This window comes from Rhineura floridana, chromosome 11 (assembly GCF_030035675.1).
Source record: "Rhineura floridana isolate rRhiFlo1 chromosome 11, rRhiFlo1.hap2, whole genome shotgun sequence".
NCBI classification, from domain to species: Eukaryota; Metazoa; Chordata; class Lepidosauria; order Squamata; family Rhineuridae; genus Rhineura; species Rhineura floridana.
In genome coordinates this window covers 36,724,269-36,742,473 of record NC_084490.1, presented here as the reverse complement: position 1 = coordinate 36,742,473, position 18,205 = coordinate 36,724,269, and the positions used below count along the sequence as shown (strand labels likewise).

Here is an 18,205-nt window from a genome sequence, read left to right as displayed (position 1 = left end):
TGAACCTCAGGATCCAATGGCGCCCAGTCCAGCTCAGCCACTTCCCTTCTACAATTTTGGAATGCTCCATTTAGGGGCTTTCTGCTGGGTATTGCCAGGAGGGATGCCACTAGCAGCACTTCTATCTTCCTTACTACTGAATGGGCAAAAGGAAGAACTCCACAGCAGTAGAATGATGATAAGTGGAGGCAGCCAGGAGGAGGGAACATCCACCAAATCCAACCCAGCCCACCCCCAAACCCAGCACAAGGGAGTTTTGATTGGTCTGTTTTCTTCAATGGAATTTCTTTCCAGATTTTAGACTTCTAGATTTAACAACTTTCTGCAGTGGGAATTACACATTATGAACTCTCCTTTGTTCCACTTTTACTTCCATTTTTTCATCAGAGGTCTCTATGTGCACAGCTTGCTACTAAGGTAAGTTCATTCAGTGTGTGTGTGTGTGTGTGTGTGTGTGTGTGTGTGTGTTACCTCCATCTCCATTAATGCTTTTGCAGTTCTATACAGTGGGTTCATCTAAATATGTCACCCCTACAGATCCCTTATAAGCACGAGAGTTTTATGCTAAATAAAAACAACAAATAATTTGTTTCATGCAATGCAATATTTCTAATAAACGTTTACACACACACACACACACACACACACACACACACTTTAGCCATCCATAATGTCTAGTACTTGCTATTCTGGCATGATTATAATTTGAATTTCATGTTCCATGCTCCACATTATTGGCTGGTGATGAATGGAGCAAGAAAATGCAGAGTTCTAATATCAATAGGAAAATATATATTGTACAAAACATCATGGAGAGAAAGAAGAACATTTAATAAATTGCTGTGTTTAGCAGAACTCCATCGTTCTTTTTAAAATGTCAGTCTTCAGTGTTTTCACAATGGTGCTTCTCACCATCATCCCTCACAAACATTTCACAAGATAAAAAGGGGATGGAATATCTGGATAACCCACCATGTTTCTCAGATTTCCCAAATAAATTATATTGTGGTGCTTTTGTGCTTTGAGAAAAGATTTTTTTCCAGATGCGCATATCTGTTCCAAATGCCCAGATGATCAATATGCAAACCAGGACCAGAATGCACACATCCCCAAAACTGTAACTTTCTTATCTTATGAATAATCTTTGGGTGCCAGTTTAGCCATTTGTGCTTTTTCATTTTCTTTGATCACAGCTGTGATCCCAAGAGTATTTATCAAGCACTGGGACGCTCCCATAGTCAAAGCCAACAACCAGGAGTTCACCTACACTCTTCTCATCTCCCTGCTGTTCTGCCTCCTTTCTGCATTGCTATTCATTGGCCAACCTGAAAAAGTAGCATGTCTCCTCTGCCAAACTGCCTTTGGCATTGACTTCTCAATGGCTGTGTCTTCTGTATTAGCAAAAACCATTATTGTGGTTCTGGCTTTCATGACTACACAGCCGGGATCCAGAATGAAGAACTGGGTGGGAAAAAGCCTGTCCAGCTCCATTGTATTTTCCTGCTCCATTCTTCAAGTACGAATTTGCTTTGTGTGGCTGACAAACTCTCCCCCATTCCCAGATGCTGATATGCAATCCATGACTAAAGAAATTGTACTGCAGTGCAATGAGTCATCACCATTTTGTTCTCGGCTACATGGGCCTTTTGGCCACTGTCAGCTTCAATGTGGCTTTCTTTACCCGGAATCTGCCAGACAGTTTCAATGAAGCCAAATTCATCACTTTCAGCATGTTGGTGTTTTGCAGTGTGTGGCTGTCTTTTGTTCCAACCTACTTGAGCACTAAAGTAAAATATATGGTAGCTGTGGGGATCTTCTCTATCCTGTCCTCCAGTGCTGGGTTGTTGAGCAGTATCTTTCCCCCAAAATGCTACATGATCTTGTTGAAACCTAATCTGAAGAAAAGGGAGAATTTAATTAGGAAAGGAAAACACTGAAGGAATTTTCTTAACAGCTGCCATCAATAGCTCATTCAAAACTTTTCCAATCTAAGTATACACTGAATATGGGAATGGTTTTACAAAGAACATACAAGAAGTTGGATAGATGCTTTTATTTATTCATTATTCTTATCTCACGTTATTTTTCACAAGAACACTTTGTAGTAGATGAGGCTGAATGACAGCAAGTGATTTTCACAACTGAAGGTGAATTTTAAAGCTGTATCTCCCTGGTCTGAGCACAATGGTCAAATCACTACACCGCACTGACTCCTAAGAACTTTAGGAAAAGAAGTGCAAATAGTACTGTAAACTACCCAGAGAGCTTCGGCTATGGGATGGTATACAAGTATAATAAATTAATTAATAAATAAATACTTAATATTTCATAAGAATTTAGAAAGATCATTAATTACTTCCAGGCAGCATTCGAGAGTGACACTCCCTGACAAATACTGGTGCCTATAGTTCAAGATTTTAGTACACTGATGAAAAAAATGTGTTGCTTTAGAACTAGCATTAACATTATCAAAAAAATTTCTGTGCAAAAGCTATTCCTGTGAAATGTTCTCTGTGAGCATGGAAATTTGAAGACAAACAAGTAGTGATTTAAATCACTACATGTTAAGATTGTTGAAAGAAGCAACAGGTTTAGCCCCTTCTCCTTCCATTTTTTATTCTTAGCCCAAGAATGTGAATTAACAAAATGTTTTCATTGTGCTGGTGCTGACCAGAAACTCATTTTTTAAAAAACTGTCTTCCATCAGTTTAGGAGAAAATAAATTGCATATGAAAATTATCAAAGGGAAGAAAAAGCTTTCATTGGAATTCTTATTGATCAGGTGTAGCCTTTTTGTTGTGCTTTCTCTAATTTCAAGATGGTTCAGGGAGTGTTTGAGAGTATCCTTTCTTTCATTCTGTAAATCACCCCTCTGTAGTTTGCACTCTGTAACCTTCGTAAATACCACGTGATTTCCTCAGTATGACTTTCCTGTAAGCATGGGAAGATGGAGAGGCTGGTTGTTGTGTGCCTGAGAACTGTTCTTTGGTATTTATAAATGAATTTTAAAAATTATAGGAATTTTTAAAAAATATTTTAAATAAATAAATAAATGGAACCTTACGTACAGCAATGTTATAACAGTAAAGTATGCTCTCATGCCCAGCAACATGCTGGCCAGATCCAGTTCCCTACCCATGTTAGAATGACAGAAATAGAGTATTTTCATCATATTCCAAATGAGGCCAGCCCTATTGACCAAAGAAAAATATTTCTTGACTCCTGAACCAGGTCAGTAAATGCTGATCTTGTTTTTGCCCATTGTTACCAGTGTATCAGAGAAGATAATTCTATTGTTCAGACATGATGAATATGTCCTTCACCAATGCCACAGAGAATACTTAACTCTGTAATTACCAAAGTGACTACAGTTAAGTTTGCTGCTTGTGTTAATCCCCTCTGGTGTTCTGGTGGCTAATAACAAAACTAATTACAAAAATTGTGAAGAATGGAATAAATATGCCCTCTACTCTACATAACCAGAGCTAGGGACTATGATTTGGCCAGGATTCTAGTCGTAGTGCAGTAGATGCAAATGAGGGAATCTTTGCTCAGAGTGCACATTTGCACTCAGAATGGTTGTATTTGTAGTGTTGATGCTGCTGCTGTTGCCTCACATAGCAAATCAGGCTTCACTTGTGAAATATGAGATGCAACATTCTCATTCTATTCTTCCCAAGTATTATCAGTCAGGAGACTTCATCTATGGAGGCATTCTTTTCCAGACAACTTTCCTTTCCAGTCCGTACAACTTCAGCCAAAATCCTCCTGGGCCACTACCTGAACTGTTTGTATAAGGAATCATTTTTTCTCCTCTGTCTAGACCTTATGTTGTAAAAGAGCTCTCTTAAAGAGAGGCATGAGCAGCTGAAGCTATACCTATTGTTTCAAACCCCTTTTCCTAGTTATAGCTGACAGGGAACAGAAAGAATAATAGAAATTCAGATCTGAGTATACACCATACAATTAAAGTACATTTTCCTCCAAAGAACTATGTGAACTGTAGTTTCTTATGATTGTTGGGAAATATAACTCTGCGAGGGGTAGATTTCAGGTCCTAGGATTCTTTGGGGAGGGGAATGTGCTTTGAAGATATGGCGTGTACAAGGAAGGGTGGGGAGGAAGAAACTGTATGTTCTGCTTTGCAGAGAAACAGAAGAATGTATACTAGAACCTTATGCCTTGAAATAGTGTCTCATTAAATTGTGTTGTGGGCAACAGTAATACAACAAAAGAATTTTCCACTGCAAAAAAAAAGGCTCTTAAAAAGCATTCCAAAATCCATGTTAATGTATTAGAGACCAACCAAAATATCACAAAATATTGTCCAAGCCTTTATGTTCCCCAGAACTCATCATCAAGCAAAGATGATTTTTAAAACCCAAGGAGGGGAGAGAAAAGCTTTTGGGGTTAGTCAAGCTTGACTAGCACCAAAAGTCTTTTTCTCTCTTCCCCCACCCCCGCATTTGTAAAAAACATCTTTCCCTGATGGAGAGTTCTGGGGAGCACAAAGACTTGTGCACTGTTTTGTGATATTTTGGTTGGCCAACACAGATCTTGGATTTTTCTTTTTTGTGGGACAGCCTGACTGCCTTTTACTTTTTGTGCAACTTAAAGGGTAGTAACACTTTGAAACATTATCTGAGTTTCTTTCATTGTCTTGTTGATTTCTTCACATATCCTTTCCCTTTCTCTTTTTAACTCTGGGTTTGACTTTCAATTGTACTTCTTAAACCAAGTTATTTCCCCCAACATCCCTATATGCATAATCTGGAGAGCAGCCTGGTTCCACCTCCATGCAATTCACGGTATTCTAAATAAGGTCATCATGCATTTAAAATACTATTATGCCACTTTAAACAGCCAGGGCTCCCCCCCTCCCCAATCATCCTGTCAAGTGTAGTTTGTTAAGGGTGCTGAGAGTTGTTTGGAGAAACCTATTCTCCTCACAGAACTGTAATCCCCAGAGTTCCCTGGAAAGAGAGGTTGATTGTTGATTCTGGGGAACCACTCTATTTAAAAGTGGTATGATACTTCTGTAAATGTTTAGTGCAGATGGCTCAGATCCTCTTGACCTACATTCAGGAACATGTAAGGAATTGTTTTATCCAAGCTATTGGCTGATACTGCTGAATTTAACTACTGTGTGTAGTGTATTATAGCACATTTAATATAATTTTATTATTATTAGTTGTCTTGGGATATCTTTGGGAAGGAAGGCCACTTTATAAATTTGAAATAATTATTATAATAATAACAGTTTGGTGTAGATCTGACCCCTGATATAATTTGATTGTCCTTGTATAATAATAGTTTGATGGAAATCTGAATCCTGGTATAATTTGGTTGTCTTATGCTCGTGTAACACATCTCAAATTAGAACAGCCTCATAAAAATAGATAATATGATCATCATCCTCATTCTCATCACAACACAGTAGCAACTATTTTAGAAAGTGCAGTATATGCTTGTGACCAATATGCAAATCTCCTTTCAGAATACTGACTGAGAACTACCAGCACATCCTGGCTTTGGCATTTGCTGTCAAGGAGATAAATGAAAATCCTCAGATGTTACCAAATATTACACTTGGATTCAATATTTATGACAGCTATATGACTCCAGCGTGTATCTATCGTGCTGCTATACAGTTTATTTCTCCAAACAACAGTCTTCTCCCAAATTACAAGTGTAGCACCCAGGATAATCTACTGGCAGTCATTGAGGAATTGACGTCTGACCTCTTCTATGAGATACCAAATGTTTTGGGGATCTACAAGATTCCAGAGGTAGTGTGTGTGTGTGTGTGTGTGTGAGAGAGAGAGAGAGAGAGAGAGAGAGAAATAAACATTCTGTATTCTTTTTAATGCCATATGTGAATTTGTGGTGAGTTTATAGTATGGAGATGAAGATGTCTGCATTTCAACAGGCAGACTCTTAATCCCCCACCTCTCTCTCTCTCTCTCTCTGCTCTCTCTCTCTCTCTCTGTCTCTTGAAATATGTATTTTATCTCAATGAATACCACAGTGTATAAAGGCATTCTCTGTCTTACCTATATAAGTTTGAAAATATTTTTTGCTGTATCTCCCATCTTTAGCTCCTTTATGGCTATGCTACACTGATAGCAGAGAACAGCAAACCCCTTTCCTTCTATCAGATGGTTCCAAATGGAGTCCATCAATACAGGGGGATTCTTCAATTACTTCAGCATTTCACATGGAGTTGGGTTGGATTAATTACTGCAAATGGGATGGATTTGGAATGGTTCATGAAGAACATGCTTTCAGAATTTTCCAAGAGTGGCATCTGTTTTGCTGTCATAGAATCATTCACCAGTTTATATTATGATGCCAACAAAGGAGCTTATTTTACATCTGCAATGGTATTGTATGATAAAATCATGAACAACAAAGCCAATGTGTTAGTCTTTTATGGAGACACAGAATCGATGACAACACTGAGATGGATGCTATGTACAGGAATTAAAGGCACAAAACAAAAATCACAAGGCAAAGTTTGGATTCTGACAGTTGGGATGGAGTTAAAATCCTTCAGTCAAGTGAGCTGCGATGTACAACATTTCCATGGTTCTATGTCATTTACACTTCACTCAAATGAACTTCCAGGATTCCAAGAATTTCTCAAGAACAGAAACCCTTCCAGCACTAAAGGAGATGGTTTTATCAAGGACTTCTGGACTCGGGCATTTGGTTGTACATTCCAGGATTCTGCTGTGGACAATGTGAGCGGGGATACCTGCAGTGGAGAGGAGAAGCTGGAGAACCTTCCTGGGCATGTCTTTCCAATGACCACAACAGGCTGCAGCTACAGCATTTATAATGCTGTCTATGCTGTGGCTCACATTTTACATATCTTTTGTTCACAAACCTTCAGAAGCAGGGCCATCATGAAGGGGGAGAGAAAGAAGCTTTATAATCAGCAGCCATGGCAGGTAATGGCCTCAAAAATTTGATTTTTGGGGCTGGTTGTGAGGCGTCCTTCCCTGGCTCTCCCTGTCAGGTTCCTACCTGCGCGTGGCTACTGCCTGTCACTAGGCACCACCAGGGACTCCACCAGTCCGGACCGCACTCTCTTATGGTTTACCTATCCGCTCTAGCACAGATCTCAACAGATCCCCCTGCTAGGCAACCACCAGTAACGTCCCAATACTAGTATTCCCAGAGACTCTGAATACTGGTATTGTTATTCTCTTCACCGCTGCCACCATTTGTTACAGTTCCCCTTCAGCCTTGGTCATTACCTTACCCTCCCTTCTGGTCTGTGAAACCCCAGCCAAGGATCAGGCCTTTGGTAAACCAAATTAAGTATTTATTAAAGATAACAAAGCTAACAAGATTAACAAGATTTCTTCTTAAGGCACATAAGCATATGGTTTTACTCAATACTAATCCGAACTCCACCTCCCTCCTGGTAAACAACTCTCTAAACCCCACCAAGCAATCCACTCTTTCTCTTCTCCCCCCCCCAGATTCCACTCTCACTCCTCCTTTTATACATTCAGCCATTTTAAACACTCAGCCAATCATCTCGCATTCTACTGCCCATTCACTCCCCCTCCTCTTTCACTCCACTTACCATGTATCTTCTAAAACAACACTTACCATATATACATTAATATAGGAACATCACACTGGTCCATGTATTACTTACAGCAGTGTGTAAGCACTAGAGCAGCCTTTCTCAACCAGTGTGCCTCCAGATGTTGTTGGGCCACAACTCCCATCAGCCTCAGCCAGCATTGCCAATGGTCAGGAAAGATGGGAATTGTGGTTCAACAACATCTGGAGGCACACTGGTTGGGAAAGGCTGCACTAGAGCAAATATCCATGCACCAATGCTAGAAATGATTCAGACAAGTGGATCCAATGGGAGAAGCAGATATGTGGTTGCTTCCACACTGGTAGTGCCTGTTTCTTTGCTATTGATGTAATATACGAACCAGCCTTGGAAGAATATCAGCTCTATGATAAAATGAATATGCTCCAATCTGTGTCAAAAGAAGCATAAAATGATCCTTCAGCACTTGGGAAAGGGATTTTATTTATAAGGTTAAATGGTCTGGAGTGTTTCAAAAAGTATATGTTGGAAAGGGTGATTTTGAATAGAAATACACACAAAAAGAATAATTAAAATGAAAGAATATTATCATCATCATAATTGAAAAACTTGCAGCATTCATAAGCAAACCGTAAGAATATAACATGGATGAAACTGAAAACTAATATCTAATTGTTAATATATCACTGTTGTAATAGTAATCTAAAAAGACATGGACTCCTTTGTAAAGCATACAGAAACAATGAGTTGCCTCCACTTATGTGCAAGTGGATGGCCAGTCCACAATGGAGCTCCAAAGAATCCTCTTATAGATATTAAGTTAGAGGAATGGTTCTTCCAAACAAGCACTCATCCTGCTATTTATATGTTGCATGTGTGCTTTTATCTATATGAAATGAGTGAGAGTGAGTGTATTTAGCTACAAACCAAAAGCAAATGCATGTAAAACATTGTCACATAGTTCTACACTTAGTGTGTTCTGGATAAAACATAGATTTCAGCTGGTGTGGAGTGATGAGTGGGGCTCCTTATCATGTGCATATCACACCAGTGCTAAGGGATCTGTACTGGCTACCTATTAACTACTGAACTAGTTTTAAGATCCTGTTACTTACATACAAAGCTCACAACTCTGGTCACCTGGGCAACCATTTTCCTTTCCACAACCGGTTAGGGCATTAAGATCAACAAATGGAACCCAGTTCAGTTTTGCTTGTCTGATTATTATCAGCTTGCTGTAACACTGAGGCAAGCTTTTTCACTGGTGGCGTCAATGTTGTGTAATGTCCTTGCTGCTGAAATACATGAGGCCCCATCAGTTTGGGCATTCCACCAATGTTTAGACATGTATTCCCTTGTTTAGACATGTATTCCCTTGTTTAGACATGTATTCCACTGATCTCCTGTCATGAATCTCCTGCTTTGATTGTTGTTTTAACTGTTATAACTGTTATACTGTTTTAAAGGGCTTTTTATACATTTTGGTTATGGATCTTTTGATGTAGTTGTTTTGCAATGCATTTTATGGGTAGCTATATTTTTGTAATTGTTTTTATTCTTGCTATTTTATTTGTTTGTGAAGTGAACCACCTTTGTATTTCTTCTTGAAAGGAAAGGCAGTATATACATTCCACTACTACTACTACTACTACTACTACTAATAATAATAATAATAATAACAATAACAACAACAACAACAACAATAATAATAATAATACCATGATATCTATCAAGAGCACAGCATATGAATAGGGAATATTCATGTCTTTGTTGCCCAATTGCATCTTTTTCCTAGAAATATCTGTTTCAATTCTAGTTCCACCACGTGCTGAAATTAGTCTCATTCAACAACAGTGCTGGGGAAAAAGTGTTCTTTGACCAGAATGGAGAGCTAGTTCAAAGATTTGACATTATGAATTGGGTCACATTTCCAAACCAATCATTCACTGGAATTAAAGTTGGAAGGGTAGTTCCCCAGGCGCCTCCAGATGAAACATTCACCGTTAATGAGGATGTCATAGTATGGCACAGCTGGTTTAACCAGGTAGGACTTGAATGCAGGAATGTAGGGAGTTGGCCAAAATTTAAATAAATATGTTAATTGGGAGAATTATGCTTTTGTGACCTGATGTGCAAACTATTTCTTTTCCATGTCCTGCAGTGACAAGCAACTGGGCATCTCTCATTATATGAAATGTTGTCCTCTCCAGTGGAATTCTTGGTATAAGTCTTCAAATGTTTTACCTTGCAAATTTTTGGTCCCATGGGAAGTCTTTCTACAAAAGCAGAGAGAGTGTATCTGAGTTTGAACAGGGGGAATCTGACTTTGTATGCCTTCTCACTACAGCATAAACTTCCATTGCCTTTGTCCTACTTTGCTCCAACATTGCAAGGACCAAAAAGGGGACGTGCCTAAGGTAGATTGGGAGCATGCCAGTGAAGGGCATGAATCTGATAACACAAGGGTGGAAAGTACACAAGCCAGGGAGTTGGTTTACTGAATTTCCTTCCCATTCTTCCCAGTGAGAGGGAATTTGACAAACAAGGAAACAAAAACCTCAGAGGAGAATAGAGGAGTGCGAGAGTGCTTCTCCACCCTTACATATGTCCACCCATCATGAGACCTGAAGGGCTTTGGATGTAGTGGGTCAATTGATTTCAGTTTTCTCCCACATACCTCTTAGGATTTCACCTTAACATGACTTCAGATTTCTTCCACTGAGGGATTGTACTGTAAGGAGATGATGAGGTTAGCTAAATCCTCAACCCTGAATTATGGGTTCCAACTACAAGCTTTTAAAAGCAAAATGTGAATCTTTGACTCTGAATAATCTGTAGTCAGTGTTCCCTGTCACAAGAGCCACACTAACTAAAATTATTGCTATCTAAAATTCTAAAGCAGATACCAGTTAATCTTTCACATTGTCTAGTGTAGTGACAGCTGCCTCAAGACCATCGCCATCCTTTCTACATTTTTTTAAAAAAAATATTATTATACAGGTCAAAGATTCAGTTAGTACTGTACTGATTCCCCACACACCTTTAGAGGAGTAATGTAGGATGAATGGGAAAATCTATTAATTTTCAGAAGATTTCATGGAACTGACCATTTGTAACAGGAGGCAGCAGAAAAAAAAATTTCTTGCCTTTAACAAAAACTGACTTGCCACTATTTCAAGAAGTGTTCCAGTGTCTCACAGAATGGTCTAATGGAAAAGATGATACATCATGATGTATCCAGGGAGTCATCACTAGTATTGCACTAGCCATTGTCTTTGACAACTTTCAAGTAAAATTGTCATTACACAAATTACAATAGCATGTTTGTGTGTGTGTGTTCATGTACAACTGTCCTGATACTCCCATTTCTGTCACTTGGGAATGTTCTTGCAGCTAAATCATACAGTGCTGTTCTATAGGTCACAAAGTCTAGAGGGCAGCTATCCCACCCCTACCCACCCACCCACAAAATGTCCCTGGAAATATTGCTACATTATGATATATCATGATTCCCGATGGACCATCATGGAATATTGTAGGGATGTTGGTTATAGCTCCACTGATATTTGAAATGGTGGCAATGCTTGTTGTCATCCTCATTGTTAAAGGAAAGGAAGTGGGAAACTCTCTCTGCTGCCTCTGCTTATCTTGATAAGCCCCCACCCAATTAATAGATTTCAGCAACCCACCCTGAAAATTATACATTTTTCTCAGGTGTCTTTAACTCCACTCCAACTCCTGAAATCATTGTAAGAGTGTCCAGTGACATGGCCTAAAATATATCAATTGGAATAAATTTAAATTGATTATTGGATGTATCAAATAATGTAATATATGTCTAAACTGTTGTTTATAAATATGTTAGTAGATGTATGAGAAAATGATTGATTGCTTATACAATGGCAGAAGATAAACACCGAGACTGAGTGCTGAGTTGGTGGTGAGAACCACAGAGGATCTGGAAACATCTGCTGAAGCCAAAAATCTTTCACATCTTAGTGAAAGCCAAAAATACTAGCAATGAAACTGATTGATGACTATGTGGGATCTTTCCTAAGGTTAAAAGATCAGGAAGAAGGGCAAGAGACAAGGTTTTGTTTCCCAGGATCCAAGACTTTGTTTCAATTACCCCAGGACCCCTGGAAGTTCAACATATCAGTGAGCAGGGAACCATGTTGGAATGAATATGAGGGTCTGGTTGGGGTCTGGGAAACTAACCTGATGACCTTGGATCAAATTACCTCCCTTCTTTGATTAATACCACCCAATCATAATTTTTGTCATATCAGATGAAAACTGAAAAGTATAAAGCAAGGACTTGTGCACCTAGGATTTTGGAGATTAACAGAGCGAGTTCAGAGGTAGTGGTGCACCGCCTGAACTCCAACTTCTTCACCAGCTATGCTCAGAGTGGTATGCTTGTGTAAGTACGAATGGATAGGGATAATGTTTAGACCTTGTTATTGAATAAATAAGTGACTGCAGTATATAGGTGTGTGTTTAGTCTTTGGCACTCTCTCTACAAGATCCACCTGTTTGCAACCCAACAGTTAATTGGTTAAAAGCACAAATTCTGCAAAGCACTAATGAGGACATTGAATTAACACTCAAAGTTTGTTCACTGTGCTCTGACAACTACCAACGACCCACGTCATGCTCTCTCCATGATTCTAAGACCATTCTTCTGAAGATTAATATTTTCCTCTTTCATTGGTTGATAGGCTCAGCCCATTTCTGTGTGTAATGCCAACTGCCAACCTGGTTATAGGAAGAAAAAGAAAGAGGGTAACCCTTTTTGCTGCTTTGATTGCACTCCATGTCCAAAAGGGTGGATATCTACCCATACAGGTGAGGGTTTTAGACTGTGCACAGAGATATCAGAAATACCATCAATAATCCTAGAACAAGGGTTCCCAAACTGTGGCCTGTGGACCACCAGTGGTTCATGAACTTCATTCAGGTGGTCCACAGCATGTCTGCATTAAATATTCATTTTGATTTTAACTGTTTTTATTGCTTCTATTATTTCTTATGTTGTATTTTATTGTATTACAATTTGAATTCTATAGAATGAAAATGAAAGAAATACAATGTATGGTTAAAAATCAGGCAGTGTCTAGCACAGCACATTACAATTTCTACAACAGGCAGAAAAATAAGTAGTACATCAAGACCATCAGCAATTTTCAAGTGGTCCATGGAGAAAAAGGTTTGGGAACCACTGCTTGTGGGCTTCCCCCAGGCACCTGGTTGGCCACTGTGAGAACAGGATGCTGGACTAGATGGGCCACTGGCCTGATCCAGCAGGCTCTTCTTATGTTCTTATGTTCTTGGACTGAGGCAGAAGCTGCCTTACAGCCTCCTCCATGCTTGCCTGGTCAAGAGTCAGCCAAGAAATGATGCAATATGTTACTTGCTTGTCTCCCAGCTGGCTACAGTATAGGCACTGAGGGAGGACTTCTGTTCTGATACCTCTCCAAGCCCTATAACTTTGGGTTTATGCTCTGGAAAAGTCTCTAAATGGTTATTTTCCCCACCCCATGTCCAACAGCCCTTAGTGACAAGTCTGAAGAATCTGTTTACACCATAAGCATGCCTCGGGTTGCTTATCACTGACTATAACACCTGTCCTGGCTCGCTTGCACTGGCTACCTATTTGTTTCCGAGCTAGATTCAAGGTGCTGGTGTTGACCTATAAAGCCTTACACGGTGTGGGACCGCAATACCTTGTGGAACGCCTCTCCCGCTATGAACCTACCCGTTCACTTCGTTCAGTATCTAAGGCCCTCCTCCGGGTACCAACTCACCAGGACGCCCGGAGGACTGTTACTAGATCTAGGGCCTTTTCTGTGGTGGCCCCCGAATTATGGAACAGCTTACCGGAGGAAATACGCCTGGCGCCTATGGTTCTTTCTTTTAGGCGCTAGGTTAAGACCTGGCTATACTCCCAGGCATTTTAATGTTTAATGCTTTATGTTTAATGTTTTTAGTTTAATGTGTTCCTTTGTTACTGATTTTATTCTATATTGTATTTTAATCTCATTTTGTACACCGCCCAGAGAGCTATTAGCTATGGGCGGTCTAGAAATGAAAATAAATAAATAAAAATAAATAAAATATTGATAATAACCTTTCCAGCATGATTTGCCATATTGAATCGCCATACTGATCAGCCTACTAAACTTTTGGCATCACCTGCCCAAACTTCATCAACGTCAGTGCAGAATGGATGAAAAAACTATATTCATGCAAATGTCTGAACATGCCTACTGCCATGATATTTAGGCATGTTTAGGCATGGTACACCTGGTGTCGTTATGTTTTAGGCAACAGTTGAAGAAATATTTATTTAAGAACCCTTTCCCTGAAGTGCAAGCCAGTCATTTATGAAATATTAATTGCACGTCTGCGGAAATGTTTTATTGTTTGGTCTAGAATTTGTGGAGATGGTTTATTGTTTTTAGAGTTCTTGCAACTATTTTATTGTTTTTAGACAGTGTGTTTTTGTGTTTTATTTGCTTTTTACCTTGTACACCATGTTGATGGCATTATGCTGTGCAGCGGTTTATACATTTGTTTAATGTAGAAATAAAATAATAATTCAGTCAACATGAACAGGTTTCTTTCAAGCCTAATGATGGCTGGAGAAGGATATCTTTGGGGTTTTGCAACTGGGAGGAGTTGTCTCTGTGTTCGTTTGTATGTGCATGCATGGTTTCTATGCCCACATTTGCACCTTTTGTCTGTGTCTCTCTGACCACTGGCATGCAGCCTCCAGGATGCTAGCCCATTTGAAAAAGGGCAAAAAAGGGCACCACCCCTGCTATAATAAAATTGGAATTCAGGAGATGTAGATCTTATGGCACAGTAAAAACATAGAACAATATTGGAATTGGGATGTATCCTAGCTTGGGGCGGCGGGGAGGTAATCAGTTTTTTCAGAAGCTTAGACAAAATTGCAAATGTTGCTTCTAGAACATTGTCTTTTTGTCATAATGATATTGTGGTTTCTGCTGCAGCTTGTATAGAATGTGGTGGTTCACTCTTCAATGATTTTAATATCCTTGGTGCACACTGTTAATAGTCCTATCACCTTATTATAGGATTATGTGAACAACTAAACATCTATTGATTTACATCTATAAGGTCCTATACAGCTTGAGCCATTCAATATATTGAAGCTACATGTTTCAAGTATCTAAGGGCTACTTATAAATATGATTGGTGAGGGGAAAATTAAATGTAACCATAAAGCCTAGTACAATTTCCAAATATCCTGCCATAATTACAATGTGTATTTCACACAATCTGTTCCACATTACTGGTTACTGGTCAAGATGACAGGAAAATGCTAATATGATGAAACAGAATGCATTGTAATTGACATCATGGAGAAGGATGGAAAAATCTGAGGGAAAAAATAGCCACTTTGGAGGAAAGAACCTTGAACTTTATAAGGTGTTCTTCAGTCCTAGGGCACCACCAATTGCACTCCTCATCAACCTGTACATATTGGGCTGTATTCAAGTAGCCAGTGCAAGGATTCCTGCTAGTGCAACCAAACTTTTCCCCCTCTCTTCCCTGCTTCTCCCCCAAATCTGTTCTGGAGGGTTGGGAAAATGCCCAGAATGATACACAGGAGGAGTATATATGCTTACACTGATGGAATAATCTCCTCAGTGCTAAGTTGACTCCAGCCCAGAGTGCCACATTTCATATTATCAGTACAGAAAAGAATATCAGAGTGAGCGGAACAGTTATAGCTTGTTTGTTACATTTATTATTTATTAGAATCTCCTTTCTCCATCACCCCTCAGGTCTTAGACATATAATAGGATACTATCGGGTATTGAAAATACACCATTTCTTTTTCAGACTTGGTTGACTGTTTCAAATGCCCAGATGATCAATATGCAAACAAGGAGCAAAATTTATGCATTCCAAAGATTATAAGTTTCTTGTCTTATGAAGAACCTTTGGGTATCAGTTTAGCCATTAGTGCACTTTCATTTTCTTTGATCACAGCTCTGATGATAAGATTTTTTGTGAAAAATTGGGACACTCCCATAGTCAAAGCCAACAACCGGGACCTTACCTACACTTTGCTCATATCTCTCCTCCTTTGTTTCCTATGTGCATTACTATTCATTGGTCAACCAGCAAAACTGACATGTGTCCTCCGCCAAACTACCTTTGGCATTGTCTTTACAATGGCCGTTTCTTCTGTATTGGCAAAAACCATCACTGTGGTTGTAGCTTTCATGGCCACACAGCCAGGATCCAGGATCAAGAAATGGGTGGGGAAAGGACTAGCCAGCTCCATTGTTCTTTCTTGCTCCATTCTTCAAGCTGGCATTTGCCTTGTGTGGCTGGCAACCTCTTCCCCATTCCCAGATACTGATACACATTCAATGACTGAAGAAATTGTCCTGCAGTGTAATGAGTCATCCCCAATAATGTTATACTGTGTCCTGGGCTACATGGGCTTGCTGGCCTTTCTCAGCTTTGCTGTGGCTTTTGTTGCCCGGAAGTTGCCAGACATTTTCAATGAAGCCAAGTTTATCACTTTCAGCATGTTGGTGTTTTGTAGTGTGTGGTTGTCTTTTGTTCCAGCCTACTTGAGCACCAAAGGAAAATACATGGTAGCTGTGGAGATCTTCTCTATCTTATCCTCCAGTGCTGGGTTGTTGAGCTGCATCTTTTTCCCCAAATGCTACATTATCTTGTTGAAACCTGAGCTGAACAAAAGGGAGCATTTAATTGGGAAAGGAAAACACTGAAGAAGTTTTCTTAACAGCTGTCATCCATAGCTCATTCAAAACTTTTGCAATCTAAATATGCATTGAATGTGGGAGTGATTTGTACAAATAACATCTTAAAGTCAGATAGATGTTCTCAAAATACTACACTCTTCTGTTCAGGCTTGAACTGAACAACAGGGAGCAATTAATAGGGAGGAAAAACAGTGAAGTGTACCTCGCAGTAGTCACATTTTATAGCTCATTCAGTCTTTTCCAAATTATAAAGTGGAAATGGTATTAGGATGTATGAGGAACATTTTAAATGGTTATAGTCATTGATGTTTGCTATTTATTTTTATTTTTGTCTCTTTTTTATTTCTGTAGTGATTTTGTTTGTAAAAGGCAGCATATATATTGTTCTCAGTCCCATCACAACAAACTTGTGAGGTAGTTAGACTGAGAGATAGCAGCTGACCCAAAAGCTCAACCAGCAAAGTTTCATGGCTGAGTAGTCATTTGAAGCTGGATTAATCTGGTCCTAGTCCCACACCCTAATTCCCCAAATCTTTGGTAAATAAATAAATACAAAAGGTATTCTAACACAGTCTGTGTCTGTGTTAGAATTGCTTTTAATATGTCTTTTAATATCTTTAACCCTTTTTAAAAAGATGTTTTTTAATGTTTTTAATGTTGTTTAGTTTTAATGTATTTTAAGGACTTTTTATGATGTTTTAAAGTCTTTTTAGTGTTTCTGTTTGCCGCCCTGGGCTCCTGCTGGAAGGAAGGATGTGGTATAAATAAAATAATAAATAAATAAATAAAAAGTCCAACTGTTTTTAGAACTCACAAGAATTTAGAAAGAATATGTTCCATTTCCAGTTGCCAAGAGGAATACTCTTGCATCAATAAATGCAGATATAGATAATGCTTGTGTGTCCCTCTGGTATCACTATCATAACATTCATTAACTGTTTTTATTCAACTGAAACAGTCAATCTGGCATAGAAATTAATTTGGTTCAGACACAATCCAAATACATATATTTTTAAAAATCCCTTATCCTCCCCCCATCTTGACTTGATGCTTCTATGCTATCATATGAAAGCTTTATTTGCTATGTTTTTTTCCCCCAAGATGGTACTATATTTTATTCAACACTGCATTACTGGAGATATCATGTCAAGGCATCCCCCTTCCAACACCTCTAAGGATCCAAGCATGGCAATGCAAATATTTGTTTTCCATGAAATCATTATACTTCTCTGATGAGCAATCCTTCTCACTTTAGTTCTGAGCTGAAATGTCTTAGAATTTCTTTGAATATTTTTTTTCTGATTTGGGGGGGGTGGTAGGGGAAGAAATTTTCAATGTCCTTCTGAGAAATTTGACTCTGCAAAGACTGGGTGAAAATTTAATTACAGCACATACTGCTGAAATGAAGGAAACAATGGACTAAGAAAGACATAAAACAGCAAGGGCTGCTTTTTAAATGTTAAATAATATTGAGTTGGATCCAAAAATGGGTCTGTAATTCTACATATTGTTTGACACTTTAAAATGTCATTAAGGTTAGAGGAAGAATAGATAAATGTTCACATAACCCACTCACAAAGATTTTAATGTTTTTTACATTTTTTGCATGAGGAATTTCTGCTCAGGGCTATAAATTATCAGAGGAAAGGGGAAAACAGCAAAATATATGGCACAGCACTTGAAAATTTGGAGGCTATTTTTCCTCAGCCCTACTTGTAGTTATAATATACAGTATATAGTATAGTATACAGCCCTGATGTAGTTACAGTATATAAGTGAGGATTCAAATTGATAAAATCTCAGAAATTGAGAAAACAATTTTGTATTTCACAGCATGGAAGTGAAGATTAGG

General features: G+C 38.8%; 1 protein-coding gene across 1 annotated transcript in view; it reads left to right on the top strand.

Moving 5' to 3' along the window:
• Nucleotides 1-16,359, top strand: part of LOC133367988 (vomeronasal type-2 receptor 26-like) — an 18,525-nt gene extending 2,166 nt beyond the window's left edge. Inside the window, exons 2-8 of the mRNA XM_061592074.1 lie at nucleotides 1,456-1,465; nucleotides 3,681-3,787; nucleotides 5,498-5,789; nucleotides 6,099-6,953; nucleotides 9,396-9,623; nucleotides 12,301-12,427; nucleotides 15,455-16,359. Coding sequence (XP_061448058.1) covers nucleotides 1,456-1,465; nucleotides 3,681-3,787; nucleotides 5,498-5,789; nucleotides 6,099-6,953; nucleotides 9,396-9,623; nucleotides 12,301-12,427; nucleotides 15,455-16,359 — 2,524 coding nt within the window. The remainder of the gene's footprint in view (nucleotides 1-1,455; nucleotides 1,466-3,680; nucleotides 3,788-5,497; nucleotides 5,790-6,098; nucleotides 6,954-9,395; nucleotides 9,624-12,300; nucleotides 12,428-15,454) is intronic.
• Nucleotides 16,360-18,205: the final 1,846 nt, after the last annotated feature.